The 22,396-nt window shown below is 37.9% G+C and overlaps 1 protein-coding gene across 1 annotated transcript in view; it reads left to right on the forward strand.

Annotated features, from left to right (window-relative positions):
* The window catches only part of ULK4 (unc-51 like kinase 4), a 406,569-nt gene that overhangs the window by 112,322 nt on the left and 271,851 nt on the right, over nucleotides 1–22,396 (forward strand). The window contains exons 23-27 of the mRNA XM_033131526.1: nucleotides 13,975–14,108; nucleotides 15,819–15,940; nucleotides 16,108–16,164; nucleotides 20,623–20,674; nucleotides 20,775–20,869. Of these exons, the coding sequence (XP_032987417.1) occupies nucleotides 13,975–14,108; nucleotides 15,819–15,940; nucleotides 16,108–16,164; nucleotides 20,623–20,674; nucleotides 20,775–20,869 (460 nt within the window). The remainder of the gene's footprint in view (nucleotides 1–13,974; nucleotides 14,109–15,818; nucleotides 15,941–16,107; nucleotides 16,165–20,622; nucleotides 20,675–20,774; nucleotides 20,870–22,396) is intronic.

A 22,396-nucleotide genomic window follows, 5' to 3' on the forward strand; every position in this document is an offset into this window, starting at 1 on the left:
GACACATTCAAAGGTGGTATGTACTGCCTCCTAAGTTCACAAAGGCCCACTTTTATGGTCACAGTCAGTAGAAGATGCAATGACCTGTCTTTGACTTGGAGGGATGTCCCAACATGCTCTAGACCATTGAGTCCTAGAAACTTCACTGAGGACTAGCAGGCCCATAGATTTTTATGGGGTTTATCTACCTCTCATATGTCTCACTAAGCCAGCTGTCTCATTTGCTGCTAACTGTTCCTCAGGTCCAATCAGCTTAATTTCATCATAATACGGTACAGGTGTGACATTTGCTGGGACATCAAGATGAGCTGGCATAGCTCAAAGGCAAGACTGCGTATTTACTGTTCACTCTGATGAGTAAAAGAGGACACATGCTGGTGGTTTTTTCAAATTGATGCACAGAAAAAGCCTTTGCAGGTCAACAGCAACGGAGATGCCAGGGCAAAGTTGATTTGCTCCAGAAGAGATACTAAATCTTAAATTGCAGCAGCAATTGGAGTCACAACCTGTTTATATTTTGGATGATCCACAGTCATTCAAGATCCATCATAGTCATTTTCTAAGATTCTGCCCAGGCCAAGTAGACGATTTAAATGGGGAGCTAATAGATTTTATCACCCTTCCACCTCTCAATTTTTGGCTGTTGGTGTTAATTTCTATAATTTGGTTTTCTGCTGATATGGGTTACTATCTTGTGAGAGAGGGGACATGTCCAGGGACTTCCGTTTTTCCCTTCTTACCATCATAGTCCTCACTGCTCTGATCAGATAGGCAACGTATAGATTCTGCTCCTTGCTAAGGATGTCTATTCCAGTTGTACATTTAAGAACTGCAGAAATAATCCAGGTAGGTCTGTAGATATGCTGGGTCACTGTAATTTGAATTGGGACCAAAAGTCCACTCGTCGCCTGACTACCGTAAGCTGAGAGATAATAGCTTTAATCACAAATAGAAGTACTGGATTGGGTGGTGAGTTTGCTGAGGGTTCTGATGGGGAGATGGAAGAGAGGAAGAAAGTGCACCTTATATTTAAAGTACAAGCTTGTCCTGCATGACGGAAACAACAGTTATGAGTTAAAGAAGGTGCAGTGGATAGATTAAAATGGGCTTAGAGTGAAGTGAAGCAAAGAAAAGTGTGCTGTTTTGATTCTCTGGAAATAGTGTGTGGTTACAGCAAGGAACCAGTTGTGAAGTTGTCCAGGAGGAATCCAAATGGGGTGGGTATCCAGTTGACATCTTATTCCAGTAGCATACTGCACATGGGGAGATCTGCAGTAGAATAGACAGTGGAGCGGTCCACTGATGCGGTACAGTGAGTGCAGTAGAATGCAAAGGGAGTGGGGGTGTCCAAGGGGGTGGAAAGGGAGAGGGGCTTATATGCGTGATGGCATCTCCCAGGAGGAGCCGGATTAAGTGAAGGTCAGTAGTGTGGCTTATCCATTTCTAAAGCCCGTATGATTGACTTCCCGTATGCAAATGTGCTGTTCTCTCAACAGCAGAGTGTTGGAATGTTGGAATCTTGTCTCTAGTCACCATTTCCGGGCAGTCCAGTCTTCTCTCTTGAGTTCCTTTCTGTTTCTCCTTTTTACCTGCACACTTATAACTCCTAATTGCCTGTCTGGCTTCCTGTCTCTCATACTTTATGCCACTATTAGATTAATATTCCTCAAATGCCACTTTCATCTAAGTCATATTTTGCTTGAAAAACTTTCCTTCCTGTGGTCCCCCTTTGATCCATCTCCTTTTAGTTAGAATGGCTTTTGTGCCAGGTTTTCTAGTACACAGTTCATTTATTTATCTATTAATTTTTTGCCCCATTATATAGAGAATACTTCATTAGTTTCTGTAATCAAACTCACATAGATAGGACCTTACATATATAATACGGTATGTTACCCCTGTACAACTAGAAAAACTTATGTTTAATGTTTCTAGACCAATGTGGCTATTTATTTCTGTAAATGGCAACGCAACATGGTCCAACTGGGAAGCTTTTTCCAAAGTTGACAGCACAGTTGAAGTTTCCAAAAATTCAAATTATATATACATATGGGTATATACATATTTATTTATATAGAAAAACCAATAGCAGGATGTTATGCTTCAGTAGTAGCAACAGCTTTTCCAGGCTCTACACTCATCTGAACAACATTATAGAGACATCCAGCACACTCCATTAAAACAACAAAAAAAGGTGAAAAACAAACCCCCAGGAAACAGTAAAGTTCTGTTACTGTTGTGGTACCTGGCACCATTTTTTTGTTCTTACTAGCTTCTCAGTCATCATCTGGAAAGAAAATGTTCTAGAATAACGTCATTAAAAACAGCTCTGATAAAGCATGGTCACTATTGTGTGTCATAAAGCAGGTATGAGATATTTTCCATTCACAGAGGTGTGATACAGTACTGTCCTACTAGAGGATGCAATTTAAAAAGGCATCATTTGAGAATTGATTTTACTTTTCCAGCAGAGGGCCCAAAGGATGGTATGACACAGCTCTGGTAAAGAAATGCACCTTCTTAAATGGGATTTCCTTTCATCAGTGGCTGAGTTCTAGGTACTCACTGCTCTTCATGAATATCAGCTTAAAACCATTTAAAAAGGACAAAAACAAAAACACAAAAAACCAAAACCATTGGATTCATACAAAGGTGACCAAGTGGAGGCAAGCAAGACTCAACCTAACTAATATTCTACCAAACCTGTTCTGTGTGAATGGTAAAAGCTCCTTGGAAGAAAGGAGATGCCAGGCAGTCCTTCGGAGCTGTCGGCCACAACCAAACACAGCATCATTTCAAACAAGCAGGAGCCAAACCCTGCCCTTGTGGATATGTTCGAGGATGCCGCCATCACTTGTCTCCTAATCATACGGGGAGTCCGTTCTTCTCTCTTGAGTTCCTTTCTGTTTCTCCTTCCATGTGTCCCCGAAAATAAGGCCTAGCGGGACCATCAGCTCTAATGCGTCTTTTGGAGCAAAAATTAATGTAAGACCCGGTATTATATTATATTATATTATATTATATTATATTATATTATATTATATTATATTGTATTATACCTGGTTTTATGTTATATAAGACCCAGTCTTATATAAGACTGGGTATTTTATTATATTATATTATAGCTGGTCTTACATTATATTAAAATAGGACCGGGTCTTATATTAATTTTTGCTCCAAAAGACTCATTAGAGCTGTTGGTCTGATTAGGTCTTATTTTTCAGGGAAACGCAGTTTTTACCTGCATGTGACTCCTAATTACCTGTCTGCCTTCCTCTCTCTAATCCTTTATCTACGCCACTATTAGATTAATATTCCTCAAATGGCACTTTCATCTGAGTCATTACTTTGCTTTAAAAACTTTCCTTCCTGCAGTTTCCCTGTGATCCCTGTCCTTTCAGTTAGCATGGCTTTTGTGCCAGGATTTCTGGTGCGCCATTCATTTAAACAAAGTGCTCGTAGATGTCAGAAACTCACCTCTTCTTATCCGCTCCTAAGTCTGCACTTGTCTTGCTCCCCTGCCATTTAGAGTTTAGGGTGGTGCAAGGGTTCTGCCTACTTCCCAGGCAGTTGTTTCCTTCATGGGTGTTTGGGTCTTCCCTCAATCCTCTTATATCTGCACCATCACTTTTAGGAAATTATTTGGAGGTTCTGGCTGTGAATGATACAGTTTCCTGTTTTTAGGGCTAATACAGATTTCTTGGGGGAATATGCAAAAAAGGGAAGTGAAATGCTTGGGTTCAACTTGCCGACTTGAACCAGAATTTCTCGGTAGTCATAGGGCTCGTAGTGGGAACTTAACATGCATTTCTTTTCTCTTCCCACCTCAGTCTCTTTGCTGATCCTCCCTCTTCTGCATCATCCTGGGCCCTCTTTGTTTTTCCTCTGTCGTCACTGTCTGTCCTAAGGTGATTTCTTCTAATCCAGTGGCTTTGAATACCACCTATGTGCGGATCTGCGTCTATATGACGTTTTTCCCACTGTAGGCTTATCTTATATACATACGGTGGCATGCCCAAGAAGAAGCTTCAAGGTAACATAAACAAAACAAATCTGCTTCCTAATTCCATCTCCACTTCCAAACTCCCCCATCTCAACAACACACAAACACACTCAGTAGCTTTCTTTATCCATTATTCAAGCCCAAACCCCTGAGTAACCCATGTTATTTTTGTTCTCATCGCTCAATCGAATTTATGAGCAAATCATATTGACTCTTTTTCCAAAAGAGCTCTCTCCACCCCATTTATCCATTCTTTCCATCAAGACTGCCCCTATGCTGGTCCAAACCAACAGCATCTTTTCCCTGCTATGGCACTAGCCTCCTAACTGGCCTCCCTCTCCTCATCTTGCAACCCACCCCAACCCTCCCATAATTCATTTTCCATACAGAAGCTAGAATAATCTGATGAGAATATCTTGGGGTTAGTTGACTTCAGGTCCATCCTGATTATAATATGAAAGCCTAGTTCAATGGAAGTTCCAAAAAGACGTTTTCTTGTGGGACCATGGTGAATATATAAATTTTTTAGGAATTTGGTGAACTATACAAATATCCACCTGTGGCTGTAATATTTAATTTGTTACTGTGGTTACACATATGTACTTAAATGACATGTACAAGAATATCCTGATGTCGATTTTTTCGTTATTGCATTTCATAAAATTTATTTCAACACTCCACATGCAACTTTTTAAACTATTTCATTTACGTGTCGTCACAGCATGTTTGACATCAGTTCCTTGAGTTTCTTCTGCATCATCTGACACAGTATTTCAGAGTATATCATCTTCTTTTCCCTTTAAATTGCTTCAGAGACAGCACTTTTTATACCCAGTGTATGATGCTTTCACTGAAAATTTTTTGTGAACCACAAGTGCTTGTATAATGGTAGACAGTTGTCTAAGGCATTTTTCCTGTATTTATTTGTAATCTACACAATTTGACGTAATTATATGTTAAGTGGATATATATTTTATTTAGCACCTTTCATTGTTGTTTTGTTTATGGTAGGCAGGTTTGTCTGAATAACCTAACTCACCTTTAACAGAAATTAAAAGTCTACTGTCATCTTTCTTGAAGTCTCCCTACTTGGCAGCCAGGCTGCTTTTTTTGGGTTTTCTTCATTCTTCATTAGTCACTCTTTCTCAATTTCCTCTGCTCATCCTCTTTTGTTTTCTAGCCTCTGTGGTAGTAGTGGTTCCATGACTCAGTCCTAAGACTGGCTCTCCTCAGGTGATCTCACTTGGTTGAACGACCTTAAATACCATCTGCCCAAGGATCACTTTCAGATTAAAGCCACCAGTCCAGACCTTTCCTCTGAACTCGGACTTGCATGTCAACGGCCAACATATCTGCACTTCCATGTCTAATAGTGATTTTTCTACCCCAGACTTGCTATCCCAGCAGCCTTCACTCATCTCAATCAATGGCAACTCTGTTCTTCCAGTTGGGTAGTTGCATGGAGTTATTCTTGGTTTCTCTCTTCCTTTCATATCCAATCAGTAGCAAGTCTCATTATTTATACCTTAAGACGATACGCAGTATCTCATCAATCCACACCATTTCCATGCTGTCACCGTAATTTCTCTCCTGAGCTATTACAGTTGCCTCTTCCCTGGTCTTCTTATGTTTCTATAGTTGGCTCTCCTCGCAATCTCCTGAGTGCTGATTTTAACCACAAATCAGATCATGCCACTCCTCATTGAGTAAAATTCCAGATTCTTACCAGGGCCTCCAATGTCTTGCAAGCTCTGGAACCTGGTTTGCTTTCTGATCTCTTCTTTCGCTGTGCTCCAGCCACACAGGAACATGCCACCTGTGTCTGCCTTTGGGATGTTGTGTGTACCTTCCCGCCTGCCTGGCCTGTTTGGCCCTTGCTTCACCAATGCTTCTGCTGCTTTATTGCTGATCTTTGTTTGCATGACATCCTGTCACAGACCCTTCTCTGACAAGTGACTAATTGTCTTACTTTTTAATTTTCTCAATAGGACTTAACACCACTGAACTATTTTCTAGTTATTTGTTTGTTAATTGTCTTTCTTCCCACTTGCTCATTTGCCATGTATTCCCATCAACTAGAAAAATGCTTAGTGCATAGTAGACACTGTAAGTATTTATCGAATGAATAATGTCATCATGCTTGTTCTCATCGAGCTTATTTTACAATAGGCGCTGCACTGGTGTATGTAGTAGAAATAAAGGACATGGCAAGTTTGGCCACAGACACATGGAGGTACAGCAGGAGGGTTACTAGAAGACAGGTGAGGGAGGCATAAAGGTGGAGGTGTGTGGAGTGAGCATAAGGATTCCTACAGAAATGGGAGTGAGAAAATTATGGTAAGGTGAATGGGAATGAATCGTAGAGATCAGTGAGGCAGTGGATTGGGAAACACATGTTCTGGGGAGAAACAATCCTATTAAAGGTAATGGGGGAGAAAGAATAGATCTTATTTATTTGTGGTTTACTTGGATTACTGTTCAGATTATTGATCTTTTTAACTTGCTACCCTTGTAGAGCACTAAGAAATATCGTGAAGTTTTGTTGTAGAACAGCTGAAAAGTGTTTATGGACACTACTCTCAAATGTTTCCACATTTTATTTCCTTCATGGAATGTGAATCCTTTTAGTAACTAATGTTCTCTTGTCGGTAAAGTGAATTTATTCTGTAGCCTGTGTAAACACATCCTGTAATGGGAAAGCATTGGGAGAGCATTCCAGAAGGAAGAAATGGAGGATCATTCTAGAGTCAGTTTTATATTGTTATGGATCCCACCAGTCTTTTATTTCTCCCAGCAGAGGTAACGGATATTTTCTTATGTCTTAACAGCCTGTACTAGTGTTTGAAAACTATTTGAGTAGTTTTTGCCTTAAAGATATTACGAACTATTTTGTCATGGATAACTTATATTTTAGAGAAAACTTGACTCCCTATAAACAAGTGTGAGTTTACTTTTTTCCCCCTGATTTTTAAAAATTATTTATTTTTTCAGTTAAAGTTGACAATCAATATTATATTAGTCTCAGATGTACAGCATAGTGGTTAGACATTTATATAATTTATGCAGTGATTCCCCCAATGAGTCTAGTACCCACCTGGCACTATACATAGTTGTTGCAACATTACTGATTCATTCTCTATGCTGTCCATTACATCCCCAGGACTATTTATACTGTGTACATTTTGGTGGAATTTCTTTTGGATACTCTGACTTCCAAATGATAAACATTTCCATTTTCTCTGTTTCTGGGATATCTGTTATTTAAATGGGAGGATTTCCCCGGAGCAGGGAAAGAAGCCTACTTTTGAATCACCTCGTTCTCTGATTGGATTAAGGTGATCCAGACTTACTGATACTCTCGCTGCTTCCCAAAAGCAAATGTAAATTCTGTCTAGAGAAGTCTAATCCTAGGCCTCAAAATATTCTTCCAGTTTTCATATAGAGACTCTTAACATTCAATAGAAAGTAATCAAGCCTCTGAAGAGATAAGATGATATGATAAAAAGAAAAGCAAATAAGATAACTATATCCACAGATATTACAGACCATGGAGTTATCAGATATAGAATTTAAAATAACTATGATTCGTATATTTGAGGTATGTGAAAGATGGAAAAATTTTCAGTACAGGGTTAGAAGTATAAAAAACAAACAAATGGACATTCTAAAACTTAAAAATACAATAACTAGAAGAACTCAATGGATAGTGTTAGCAGCAAATTAGACACAACTGAATAGAGAATTAATATACTGGAGTCATATGAGATCATTATAGAGAGATAAGGGGATGGAGAAGAGCAGAGGAGACATGGGATATGGGGGAAAGTGTGGGGAAATGATGATTTTTTTACAATAATTGGCGCTGGATCATTTCAGATGGCACTATAGGAAAAAAAAGAAAACTTTTACCTCTATGTTACAGTGTACAAAAATGTCAGTTCAGGTAGGTTGCACATTTAAATGTAAAAATTTAAATTTACATTTTCTGGTATATAACAAATGCAGATATATTCATGATCTTGGAGTAGATCAGACATTTTAACAAGACACAAAAGCACTGTCATAAAGGAAAGTATTGATAAATTAGATTACCTTAAAGTTGGGAACTTTTGTTCATAAACAGGCATCCTTAAGAGAGTAGTAACACAAGCCATTATGTAGGGGAAGGTGTTTATATGCCACACATCAAATTGACAGTGGGCTCTTAACTAAGTATGTAAAGAACTGAAGGCAGATACGCCAATAGAAAAATGAACACAGGACTTGAACCGCCATTTTACAAAAGTGGTTATCTCCAAATGGCTGTTTACCACATGAAAAGATGCGTAACCTTAATTCGTCGTCAGAGATACCAGTGGGTATCCACCAGAATGGTTATAATTAATAAGCCTGATAATATCAAATTTTGGCAAGGACGTAGAACAGCTGGAATTCTTACACCTGCCTGTTCGAGGGCAAGTTGTCATAATAATCACTTTGAAAAACTGATTATCAGCAGTGTCTGTTAAACTGAATCTAGGCATGTCTTCTGATCCAGCGATTTCATTTCCAAGTATATATCCAACAGAAATGTTTACATGCATCCAGCGTATGATGTGCTCAGCACTATTGATAAATTGAAACAGCCCAATGTCCATGAACGGCAAAATGAATAAATTATAGTCATACTTGGGAATACTACACAGCAATGAAAAAGAACTTGGATGAATATCAGCAAATGCAATGTCAAGCAAAGAAGCCACACTCTCAGATAACTGGTAATGTTCGGTCTGGTCTATATTAAGAGTTGAGGGAATGACATCTTGTGCTAGAAGTTCTCAGTGCATGGGTGAATTTGTTGAGTTTGAACTTCACACTAAGGTCATCTGCATGGGCATTTTTTTAAATGTGAATTTTAGCTTTAGTATCTCTAGGATGTTTCTCTTGGGCCATTTTCACCAAAGTGCATGAAAAGCATTCCAGTCATCAGCCCTCAAGGCAGGGACCTGGCTGCCAGAGCCCTGGGATCCCGCTGGGGAGGGGACCAGAAGTCCCAGTATTCATTGTATGAAGTTCGCTTAGTCTCCCTATTCTGTTCGGTAGTCCCCTCTTTGACTTGGTCTGCTTTCTCCCTGTCTAGAAACTTTCTGTTTTACTTTCTCTAGAGAATAAATCTCCAGACTCCTACCTGGATGCAAGTCTAGTGACAGTCACCTAGCGTCATTGGGCAGAAATCTAATCTAGGGATCAAACTGCTTTGTAATCAGATTTTGCCACGCATATGTTATTTTACCCCTCCTCCTTCACCCTTAGTTGTAGAAGTACCTTTTCAATAAATAGTACCAGGGAAGTGGTTATCCACTTGGAAAAACAGTGGAATTGGATTGCTTTCTCAATTCATATGATAAACCAGTTTCCAGTGGATTGAGGACTTCAATGAGAAAGACAAAAAGGAAAAGAAAGAGAAAGCAGGAAAAACAAGGGAAAAAGGAAAGACCTAGGCCATTTGAATAATGCCTACAAATCAATAAGAAAAAATGAACAACTCAATGGGAGAATGAGCAAAAGACCTGAACAGGCACTTGACAAAAGAGGAAATATAAACAGCAAAGAAATATCAAAATATGCTTCCCATATTAATAATAATGAACATCCAAATTAAGACCACAAATCTAGGTGGATAAAAATTAAATCTGATGCTACTAGATACATTGACGAGGTGGTAACTCAAGGGAAACACATACACTGCTGGTGGAAGTAAATCGGGACTGCCTTTTTGGGAAAGAGTTGGGCAGTGTCGTGAAGTAGAACATTTGAGGTTCCATTCCTATGTGTATGTGTCCCCTAGCAACTCCTGCTACACCAGAAAACAGACAGCAGTGTTCACGGCCACATGAAGAACTAAAGCTGAGTCCAGCCCTAATGTGTCGTATAGAAAAGTGAATAAACAAATGATGGTATATTCTGCATGTTGATTTAAAACAAAACTGGCCTGATATTTTATTTCCTTTAAGAAAATGTGTACGTTTTTTTTTTATTGTGAAAAGGTGTAGAAAAGTTTTAGTGACATACATTTCTATACCATCTATAGAAAGATGTCATACTCCAACTCGTTTTAATCGGTTGAGGTAATGCTCCAAAATGCAGGGGAAGCTGGAGGCAGGATTTTTGACCATGGCCATTTATGAGTCAGAAGTAGGATGAGAAGCAGAGTTGGCCTGTTCTGGGAATTTTCTTTTAAGATCTGTGCACTCAAGAAAGCAGTATCTTGAGTTTGGTGGTGGTAATAATTAGTAAGTTAACTTTACTAATTTATAACAGTAACACTTAATAGCAGCTACCATTTCTTGAGTACTTACCACATGCCCCAGACTATTATCTCATTGAATCCTCGCATCAGTCCTACAAGATAGGCAATTTTATAATTAAAAAACTGAAGCCTTTAAGAGTTTAAGAAATTTGTTCAAAATCACACTATTAGAAAATATTAGAGCTGGGAATTACATACATATTTGGTTGATACCTCTGTCTTAATATTGTCAAGTTAAAAGATGGATGCTGCTGAAAGAAAGATAAAATATCTAGAAATCGTAATGGGCCAAAGACCATAATAATGTTTTGGGGTTCTGCTGTAGTACTGTTGCTGGTTTACTTCCTTTTTAGAGTCAGCCTGACACTTGACACTGAGAGAAAGTGTAGCTCTACAGATCTTGCAAAGTGGGATACTCTTTGCCTGCACTCAGCATTTATCATTTTTGCAAGTGAGCGTTACATCACCTAATTTTTTTTTAAATTGGCTCTGTAGGGCAATGATATTACTTCATGTTTTAAAAACCCTAAGTTTCTAGTAAATAACTCATATTCATGGTTCAAAACCAGAAAATTCAAAATGTGAAAAATATTTCGTATTATGTATACTGACTGCATAGCCCCAGATCACCATCATGCAGAATTAAGCATTATTCGTTGCTTATGCATCTTTTCAGCAAACATGAATATAGATTGTATTTCTCTCTTATATAAAAAGCATACTGTTCTGAACTTTGCTTGTTTTATTTAACAATGTACGTATACTGTGTGTCCCCGAAAATAAGACCTAGCCGGACCATCAGTACTAATGGTCTTTTGGAGCAAAAATTAATATAAGACCCGGTCTTATTTTACTATAATATAAGACCAGGTCTTATATAATATAACATAATATAATACCTGGTAGTATTATAGTAAAATAAGACCGGGTCTTATAATATAATAATATAATATAATATAAGGGGGATGTCATCCTGAAAAATCATGCTAGGGCTTATTTTCTGGTTAGGTCTTATTTTCAGGGAAACACAGGAGGTGATCCCATGCAGCATTTACTTTTCTCTGTCTGGCTTGTTTTACTTAGGGTAAACCCTTAAGTTCTGTCCTTTTTACAAATGGCAGGATTTCCTGCCTTTTTTATCGCTGAATGATATTTCATTGTGTGTATATACCACATCTTAGTTATTCATTCATCTATTGATCAACCAAATGGGGAAATATTTCCACCCAATTTATTTGTCTTTTGATTTTGTTCATGGTATATTTTTTTAAGCAGAAGTTTTTTGTTGTTGTTGGTTGTTTTTACTTCTTATATAATCCAGCAGTATAAATGTCAAACACCTCAAACAGTGGAATTAAGAAAAAGGCCTTGGGAAAATAAGGACCAAGGAATTGCTATAGAGAACTGGGTAAAGTCTTAATGGTAGTTTCAACAGAAATATGTGTCTATTTTGCTTTTATTAATAAGCACTTATTTCATGTCAGGAACTGGGTCCAGAAGTGGGAAGATGTTGTGGTGAGCCAAATCAGATGTAGTCCTTGCCCTTACGTATTTTTAAATTTACTGGGATGACAAACATTATCAGATAATAAAAAATATGTTATCAAATTGCCATTGGTAAGGGCCTTCATGTATTCTATGCTATGCAACAGTATTGTAGAGGGATTTAATTGACGGAAGTCGGTGGAAACTGCAGTGAATTATGAAATGTGTAGGGGAGGTCATCGGCAAGGACGAGAGAGGAGCCATGTAGGCAGCGGGGCCATATCTTGTTGCTGGGGGTGAAAGAGTTTGAAGGACTGAAAGACGACCAGTGTGACTGGAGGGGAGAGAAAGAAAGCCGAAGCTGGATAGATAGTGATCAAACAGTGGTGCGCTGTGATCAAAGCAGGGACTAAGTGAAAGAAAAGGAAGGGCTGACTGACTGGGAGACTCTGTCAAGGGTTCAGTTAGTAGAAGGTCCTCGGAAGTTGAGGAAGTGTCATACGAAGAGGAACAAAAGCAGGTTAGGGTCAGAGGGGGGGTTGGAAATACCACCTTTGGAGAAGATGCAGTTAAATGCGATGATCTTTCAACTTTGGAAAAACTGTTCTGCAGATGGCAAGACTCGACAGGTAGATGTCAGATAGCCCATCTTCGGAAGCAGAAAAGGAAGATGGCTTTCCATGTCCCAGTGTTTCCTGGTCCCGCTCCTTAGATGAGGCGGATGGAACAGGTGCCAGCTAATCCAGAGGTTCTTGTAGAAGCTCCAGGCCACAGTGATGGTGTGTTGTGCTGCAGATTCCTGGGCGCTCCAGGATGGCTGGCTCACCAGGCTGCACCCAGTGATTTCATCACATCTCATATGGCTGAAATTTTTGGATTTCTCTTATCACAAAATAGTCCTGTCCCATTTCTTTGGTTTACTCATTATCAAGAAGTTATGTGCTCTGAATTCTGTGAGCAGTAGCGATACATTTTTGCGGATTCATCAATATTTTCTCTGCATTTTGACTAGTGTCGTATATGTGTTAGAGTGTGGCTAGGAGTGTGATCAACAACTAGAACAGAAGATGATAAATGGCATATATAAAGCATAAACTTCTGATTTGGTTTTATCCTCACGTGTTCACAGGTAGGGCTCCAAATAATAGTAAACAGAATGGCAAAAACATGAACAAATCTAAGATAGCCACATAAATGCTAAGACTTAAGATTTCAGTATACTTTACATGCATGTATTATGTTCAAAATCTCCTCTTCCCAGTTTATGGTGGGAGTTGATTGGAAGTTCTTTCTGAGAAATAGAAGTTGGCTAGGATGAGTTATTACAACAGAGTTGGCGAGATGGATGATAGGAAGGGTGTCAGCAGGGAGGTTGTTGTAAAGGGCCCTGTGCCTGATGAAAGCAGTGAGTGGGCTCTTTGCCATTTAGAGAGTCCAGGGGAATGGGAACTTGGGAAGATGACTGGTGGGTCCAGAAAAGGGGATGAAACATGGACCTAAAACTTGTAAACAACACCCTAAGTATCTAGTGTGATGGTCCAATATGACCCCTAGTTATAGGTTGGAGACAGTTGGTTCAGAGGTTGATGCTAAGTGAATGCCTGTGGTTTGAAGAAGAAATGAGTTTATTAAAAGCCAATGTCATAAAACTACTGGACAAAAGGACATGTGATATCCAGATGTTTGGGTACTGTCTACTGTTGATATCACCCAGCGCTGGAACGAAACTTTTTATTTGGATTCATGTATGCAATTTGCTGAAAGAACTGGCATTCATGTGACTTGTCTGAACTTCCAAGCAAGTTGAACAGTAATGACAACCAAAGTACAGACAACTTGTGGTTCTACTTGGAATCTCTGAAACACCAAGAACCCTCATCTGTCCAGATGCCTTTGTTTGCCTTTCACCCATCTTGTGGAGAATGTGGTTTCTTTTCATGGGCCAAGTGCAAATGAAATCAGGGCACTGTTTTCTGATACACTGGCAGAGATATCAGTTGTCTTATTTTCTTTCTGCATGAATATTTAGATTTTTCTAAGGCAAAAAAGGACTGCACCCGACAAGTTGCCACAAATCTAAATGTTAACATGATTTGGGACTGTGCCCCTGGAAATACTTGTCTTGGTGGCATATTTGGGCAGATGCTATCAACTCTTTTATCATGAGAGGTAATCCGTTGCACTTTCCTGTGTGTAGACTGGTGATGTACATTGAGAGAGACAGCAGGAAGACCACTCCAGGCAAGGAGCAGCAAAGCAGCAATGAATACCTGTCCAAATGCCTGGATCTTCTCATCCGTCACATCGTGCAGGAACTGCCACGAATCCTGGGTAAATTAATCTTGTCCTCAAGCCCCTTGCTGCTTACCTGGTCTGCCACTTGGCTTTTAGGCATCACCTTTTTTCTCTTGCTGGTGAGTTATTGCAGGCGAGTGCAGCGACACTTTTTCTTGAATGTGTAGTTTCAAGATTTAAATGTGCCTTTTCTATTTTCCTAATTATTTTGTATCTGTGACATGATTGAGGCAACGAACAGGCTAAAGGTTATGTTGAGGTATCATCTGTGGTAAACTGGCGATTTTGGAAAATAAAAGCATTTTAATTGCTTAAAATTGGATTTACGCTATTTTGGGGAACTTTTCTTCAGATTTTTCTGTCTAATTCTGAAGAAAGTTTTCCTCTTCAGATTAGAACCACGCATTTATTTACTGTTAAAAGAATTTTAAAATGCTGTAGGCTGCGACATTCGACTATAGTTGAATGCTATATCCATGCTGCTGAGTGTGGAGTTTGACTTTACCCCACGAGCTCAAACTGTAAAAAAATCTCGTCAGTGTTCCAGAAAGGAAGTTTAGGAAAGCAGATGTACATTTTTGTGTTTTTCAAGAATGAATAACAATAGGAAATTTTTATACTTTAAAGTAATCATTTATTTTAATAAAATGTAGCACCTTACCTGTATTTACTTAAAAGTGTAAATATTGTAATTATGTTTTGTGGATTTTTGACACATTTTGGAGAACCAATTTGAACTCAATGCAGTGAAAGGGTTAAAGTTCAGTGTGAAAACTTCTTTTTCACACTGAAGACACACTGAGACATTTAAAATAAAAATATCTAATAATGATTTGCAAAGGATGTTTATTATGGCTAATCCCTTATTTCATTGTTATTTGCAGAAATTAAAATTATGTAAGGAATGTGTACATTTAGTGTAAATCCCATTCCATGCTTTTCCAGCAGATGTAGCTATAAACCAGAAATGTTTAAAATGTTACATTTGATCCAACCTAATACGGTAAAATATAATTAAACACCGAAATTCAGAATATTAAATCAGAGTAATGAAAATATCATCGTCGCTGATTAACAGTACGTTTTTGCTCCTTACTGATACTTTGGGAGCTTTTTTGCCTGCTAAAGACTGAAAATAGAGCATTTCAAAATTTATTTTGGATTGTAACCTTTCTTTAATATTCAACCTGAAAGTTACAATCTGATCAATTGGATCAGTTTCTTATTACTAGCCTCATGCTGTTTTAGGATATGACGAGTCATCCAATGAGAAGTTTTATGAATTAATCTATTTTTATTTCCATCTATTCTATTACTTAAAAAGGATCTATAATCATTTTTAAATCTAGAGCACTATTATTTAAAAAGTGATCTGTAATCTGTTCACTTCTCATTTAAAACAATTTTTTCCTGTTTACCAAGTAATAGGTGCTTATACTTATAATTTGGAAAATTACAAAAAAATGGAAAAATCATTTCTAAAAACACCACTCTACCATACTATTTATAAATTCTATTTTAAATTTCTAGATGAGACATGGAGTGTATTCCCATTCTGTCCCTAGAGGCCACACCTTTTTTGTTATAATCTCAATATTTGTGAATAAAATAACACAGCTTCAACTCACTTCTTTTATTTGGAGTTTCATTACCTCAGCAACCCCATTAGTGTCCCAGCGATGACCAGTGGTCCCTAAGTTTCTGTGGTCTGTAATCTCCATGCACCCTCCACGATGTGCTCCACAGGTGACATTCTCAATGCTTTGGCGAACGTGTCTGGCCGTAAACATCCATCAACAGTTCAAGCGAAGCAGCTGAAGATGTGTCTCCCACTGATGCCCATAGTGCTTCACCTCGTGACTTCTCAGGTACATCTTTATAAGAAACAAAAAATTAATTGTGCCTCCCTTCTTTGTAAACCGGAGCTGAGAAATGCCAACTCAGACCAAACGTTTTCAGTTTTTTGGTTTTTTTTCCCCCTTGTACATGGCTTTCAGGATTTAATTTTTAATTTATGGCAACTTTCACCACACAGGTATTTCGACCTCAAGTTGTAACAGAAGAGTTCCTTTTCAGTTACGGAATTATCCTTGTGAGTAACACTGAATTTTTCATGTTCCTAATACAAATGTGGCTGTCTCTACTGTTTGTGGAATTTGGTGTCAGAATGAGGTAATTTTAAAATCTTTGTGGTATTTATTTGTCTCTAGGGAAGTGACCTTTTTATATTTTTATCTGTTGACTGTAATAAAAATTGACATTTGGAGAAAAATGCATTCTCTCCTGATAATGTATGTTGTTCAGAGACAATCCCGAGCAGGGTAAATAAGTCCAGAGAAAACTCTTTCATAGATTTTGGTATTAAGTGTCGTGAAAAAATTTAAAATAATAAAAGTGGTGAAAACTGAATGCTGGGAATGTAGTGTCATCATTATTCACTTTGGATTACATTGTCCAATTATGTGCAGTTTCTCTAAGTTAAGCACAATTGAACTGTTTCTTTAATTTAATTTTGATGAGATGGGTAGCAAGAAAAAGCAAATCATTGTGGTATCTTTCACTTTAAGTTTTTGCTGGCAAAAAATAATCTCTTTGTTCAGGTTGTGGCCCATGATTATGTGATCTTTTTCTCTTGCCTGGCCTACTTAGAATATATATCATTGATAAAATGGGAGCTATTCAAAGGGAAAGCTAAGACATTTGTCACACGGCATCTCCAGTCTTTGATATTCATAATAAACACTGAACTGAGATTTAAAAAATGCCATAGAGGTATCTAGTTAAAGCGAAGTAAACATCTCAATTTTATTGTTAGTTTGAATTAAAAAAAAACTATTGTCACGCACAAGTGAGAATATAATTTTTGAGAAGGTTCATCATGGGGTGAAGTATGAAGCTTTGAAATACAAATGTTGAGTGCACGTCACTGACTTTTAGTATGAAGTGTGCTCAGGTTATGCAGTAGGGATTCTTTTGTGCTCAATTTCAAATGTTGATCACCCTAGTGCTGTGAATCCCAAGTTCTACAAAATATATAATTTTGGTTATACACTCATGAGTTTACAAATTATTAAACTTTTGTTTACCACCTTCTTTAATTGGCTTTTAAATCTGTTTTTAAGTGCACTATGGGTATCCTTTTGGCATGACTGTAATTCTGTATCTATAATGCCATTGTACTACATTTTCATGGCCGAAGGTAGTTCTCTTGCCCTTGCAGCCCACCCTGCAGTATCTTGGCACAGTATTTATCTGGGATAAGTATAATGGTCTTGTGTTTGTTCTCGTATTTTTTTTCTCATGTGTAGTACTTTTCTCTGCCTACATTAACTGAGTATGCTTTAGGTTTTCAAGGAATTACCAAGTGTCTCCAACATAAAAGTCTTTATGGACTTTCAGGAGGGACATGTACCTGTTTTAGGGAGAACTCTTCTGCTCCCCGTAATGCTCTCTTGAGAAACAAAGGGGGAAGCCACACTGAAGAAGAGTCTCCTCGTCCTCTCCCAGGAGTGAGATATTCTGCGAGCATTCGGGAGCATTCTGTGGGGCCTTCTTAATACAGGCCCTTTTAGGGAATGGAAAATAACTTGCCTGGTTCAGAGATAATTATGATATTGGAAACTCTTTATCAGTTTTTTTCCTTATAATGTCACTCAAGTAGATGGAATTTAGGCAAATAAAATGGAAAGGGTCTTTTAGCTCTTATCAGACTATTTTCCTAGTTTGAATCATGGCCAGTCCCAGAATTCTTTTGTTATTATTATTCTTTTTTTTTTTTGTATCACATCTGTTATTTGGCTTTAGCTGTGTGTTTATCTTTCTCATACTCAATGTTGATGGCACTGATGAGGTATTAGTAAAAGAAGAGCAGTATTGACTAAAATGGAATGATCTGGATTTAGTTACCTAACCACTTCTTATGCATGTTATTATTAACTGTTGAGTGCTGGCTGTTGCTTTTATGAGTTTATTCAAGATCTATACAGAAGGTGCCAAAAAATTATTGAAGTCATAGTGCCCTCTGATGCCACAAGGTACCGTTAAGTCTTCCCGCGTCCTACAGCCCCTCAGAAATTCACAGCGTAGAGGAGCACATTACAGCCTTGGCATTTTCTGCCTTCCAAGAACTCTTTTTAAGTTTGCTTAAACAAAGATTTCCTAAACGTGATTGAGAGTTTTTGTTTTTGGTTTGGGCCACACAGCTGTAAATGCGATAGTTGTGTGGTTATAGTTTTCTACAAAAAGGCATCACAATTCAAATTTTCAAATAAGAGAAACAAAAGAAATGATAAAATTATTCTGATCGATTTTCATACAGGAATATAATTATAATCTCTGTCATTCATGAATCTTTACTTATCCTAGGCGGGCATTGAGATAGTTATTAAAAAAAAAACATACTTCCTGCCCTCTGCAGATTTTTATTTTAAGAGCATGTTGCTTTGTTGATAGATTTTTGACTTCAGATGTAGTAAATAAAGCAGAGAGCGTGTACTCTTATATTTTTAAAAATATGATACTATATAATTATTGATTGTCACACAAGTATGCTTGTTTGAGTTTTTTTTTTTAACAAACCATGAATTCATACATCCAATTTGCTATAGTAGCTTATTTTCAGCTTCTTCGAAGTAGTAATGAATAATATTGAATAGTACTAGCCTGACCTCCAGACACAGCTTTCCATTTTCCCTCTAGATGGGCCCATTTTCTGCCCCATACTCCATCCAGTGAGCCTAGCTGTGGGTTGGGTGTCCATCCTTTTTGCCCCTCTGCTAAAACTCCCAGCTTTGAAGCCAGCACCATTAGAGGATAGCTTGTGTTACCGGCCGTTCTGTGGTCACGTACAGATTTCTGGGTCTTTGCCCCTCGTGCCTCAGAATCTTTCGGCTTCAGGCTCACTGTCAGTCTTCATGCTGCTGCCATTACCATTCCTAGAGAAGCAGATATCTCTATGGAGAGTCCTCCCTACCAGCTCTGCTCCCCAACCACCTCTCTCCCCATGAACTTGTCTTTCCCTCCCACAGCTGCCCACACCCATGAACTTATTTCCATCATCACACTCTGTGGCCACCACCTCTCATTTTCAACTCACTTCCTCTGCTCCCCATCTCCAACAGCCCTTTGATCCCTCTGAATCTTAAATTTGTCTTCACACTTTCCACTTAACCATCCTGTCCTCTCGTGGCACTTTTCTCTTTTCTCAGAGTCCCTGGTCCTGCTCCCATCACTGCCTTGCACACACCTGTAACTCCCTTTTTTGTCTCTTCCTCCATTGTCCTGCTCTGACAAAGCCTAATCCCGGTTCAGTGTAATTCTCCACCTACCTTACCGTGCGTTGAGTGGTTAAATATGGTTGGAGAAAAACACAATGAAAATAACTGGTCTCACTAACTTCCTGACTGCTCATCTCCAGTGAGCCCTCTCTGTAGACTGGTGTATCCAGTTCATTTTTCGAATATACTGGAGGTGCCAAAAAAATGTACACACAAGACTTGTATTCATCTTTTGTTATTGGTATATATTGAGTATTACAATTTAAATACAGTTTTTTCCTGCTTAAAGTGTGTATACTTTTTTTGGCACCCTCTGTACATACGTTCTCGTTCATCTAGGTGACCCTTCACACATTCCCTTCTCTCCAGAATCATCGATGCCTCTCACTCTGTCCTCACTCTCCTCTGGTTAATTCTCATTACACTGAGAATGAAGAGGAAGAAATATATGTAAAAGACATTAAAATTGGTAAATCAATGAAACATTAAGAGTTTAAAAAATTAAGTTGGAAGTATAAGAAAGAAAATAAATAAAAAGAAGCCTGTAGTTTCATCTTCTAGATAACCCTTGTTGACGTTAAGAAAGAAAAAAAATTAATACATATACCTGGTTTGAAAATTCCAGCAGTGCAGAAAGTGAGAAATGATAGCACACCTCTAAGTGAGCCTGAGCTCATGCAGGCCTGCCTTTAAGCTGTATTGGGGTCCTCCTGCAAGGAGGCCCGGGCACAATGTGTGGGGACACAAACAAGGGAATGGGGTAGGGGTAGAGGTACCAGGAGGGACTAAGAACAGTGGGGAAATGTGAAGACAGGCCTTGCACTAAAGTGCTTCATGATGCAGTTTGCACTCAGGGGGGCTAAGGCTGGACTTGCCTTTGAGACTCCTATTTCCCCTGGTAAGGTGCCATTCGCAGTCCCTTCCAAGGGAGTGAGAATGTGGTGTGTTACTGGCAAGGGTAGGTATCAACTGAATTATCCTCATTTATGCAGGTTGACATTTCTGTGCTTATAAAGGATGCTGTTGAATCGATTCCATCCTTACATCGCGTTGATAGTGATTTATACATTTAAAAATGATTATAGTTTATAACGTATATATACTATTTCATATGATCATATTTTAAAACTACTTTTATAGTGTCCATAATATGTATATAGTATTTAATGCCTTCAAGAGTTATTTCATTAAGAACACTACATGGTTTGGGGTAAAACATTTTATTTCAGAGTTATTTTGAAATCTCCACTTATTAAAATTTTTGTGTTTTCCAGAGTCATATTAAATCGGTAGACTCAGGAGAAACTAACATAGATGGAGCTATAGGTGAGTAGATCATGGACATTGTATGTCCTGATTGAGGTACTTTGATGTTGTGATTTTGAACATGTAAATAAACACCGGTAATAATGAACTGTATTCCTAGGACTGATGGCATCGGAAGAATTTATCAAGATCACGTTGTCAGCTTTTGAAGCAATAATACAGTATCCTGTTTTATTGAAAGACTATTGCTCTACGGTCAGTTCTGGCAGCTTTAGAAAAAGACTTTTTCATTTACTTGGGAATTATGCCTATTGTAGAAATCTGAGTATATGCATGTATCACACTTGTTTACTTTTGATAGACATTAGATTGTTTCTAGTTTTTGGCATTTACAAATATGGATATTCTTGTTTATGTGTTTTGCTCTACATAAGGGTGCATTACTTTTAGGGTACATACTTAGGGATGGAATTAGTGGTTTTAAGGTATATGTAAACTCAGCTTGTGTACAAAATACCGTAGTGTTTTCCAAAGAGGTGGTCCCTGTTTACATTCACACGGGCAGTGCAGTACCTGATCTCATCCTTCTCAACTCTTGGTATTTTAGACTTTTTAATGGATGGGTATATAGCCGTATTTCAGCATAGTTTTCAGTTTTTGTATGATCAAGATGTTAACGAGGCTGCGTAGTTTTCCAAATGTTTGTTGGCCATTTTGGAATTCTCTTCTATGAAGTGCTTGCTCAAGTCTTTTTTTCATTTTGTTTTTTATCTGTTTTTTAAAATTTATTGCCATAAATAAGTTCATAATATTTTCTTGCCATCTTTTTAAAGTGTCTTTGTAATCTAATAATATCTTCTTTAAAAATGTTTACAATGTATTGTTATTTCCTTTTCTGTTCTTAAACAATCTAACCAGAGGTTTGTTAGCTTTATTATCAGAGCCAGTTTCAGTTTTGCTAATCTCTCTATCGTACGTTTCTTTTCTGTTAATTTCTGCTCTAATCTTTGTTGTCTTTCTCTTTTCTTTGATTTATTTTTTCATTCCTTTATTAATTTTTTTAGATAAATATTTAGTTTGTTGATTTTTTATATTTTGTTCTTTCTAACATATGCATTTAAGATTATGTCTCCTAAATACTGCTTTAGCTGCATTCCACAAGTTTCAGTATGCAGCATTTTTGTATCTTTCAGCTAAAATATTTGCTTTCACTCATGGGTTAATTTTTTGAGGGTCCTCCATACTGTTTTCCATAGTGGCTGTGCCATTTTACATCCCATCAGCAGTGCGCAGGTGTTCCCTGTCTCTACATCCATGCCAGCATTTATGTCTTTTATTTATTTGTTTGTTTGTTTGTTTGTTTGTTTATTTATTTATATTGTGGTGAGAACACTTACCACAATATGAGATCTACCATCTTAACAAAATTTTCAGTGCACAACCCAGTATTGTTAACTATAGGTACAATGTTGTACAGTAGATATCTAGCACTTAACTCCTCTTGAATGATTGAAACTATTTACCCGTTGAAGAGCAACTCCTCCCCCCAATCCCCAACCCCCCAACCCCGCTCTTGGAAACCACAATGTTAGGATTTGCTTCTATGAGCTTGACTATTTTAGATGCATCGTATCAGGGGACTTCTGGGACTGGCATATTTCACTTAACATAATGTCCTCCAGGTACATCTATGTTGCCACATATGGCAGGATTTCCTTCTTTTTTTAAGGTTGAATAATATTTCATTGTATGTATTATACCACCTTTCTTTATCCATTCATC

The sequence above is a fragment of the Rhinolophus ferrumequinum genome, chromosome 17, assembly GCF_004115265.2.
Source record: "Rhinolophus ferrumequinum isolate MPI-CBG mRhiFer1 chromosome 17, mRhiFer1_v1.p, whole genome shotgun sequence".
Taxonomy (NCBI): Eukaryota; Metazoa; Chordata; class Mammalia; order Chiroptera; family Rhinolophidae; genus Rhinolophus; species Rhinolophus ferrumequinum.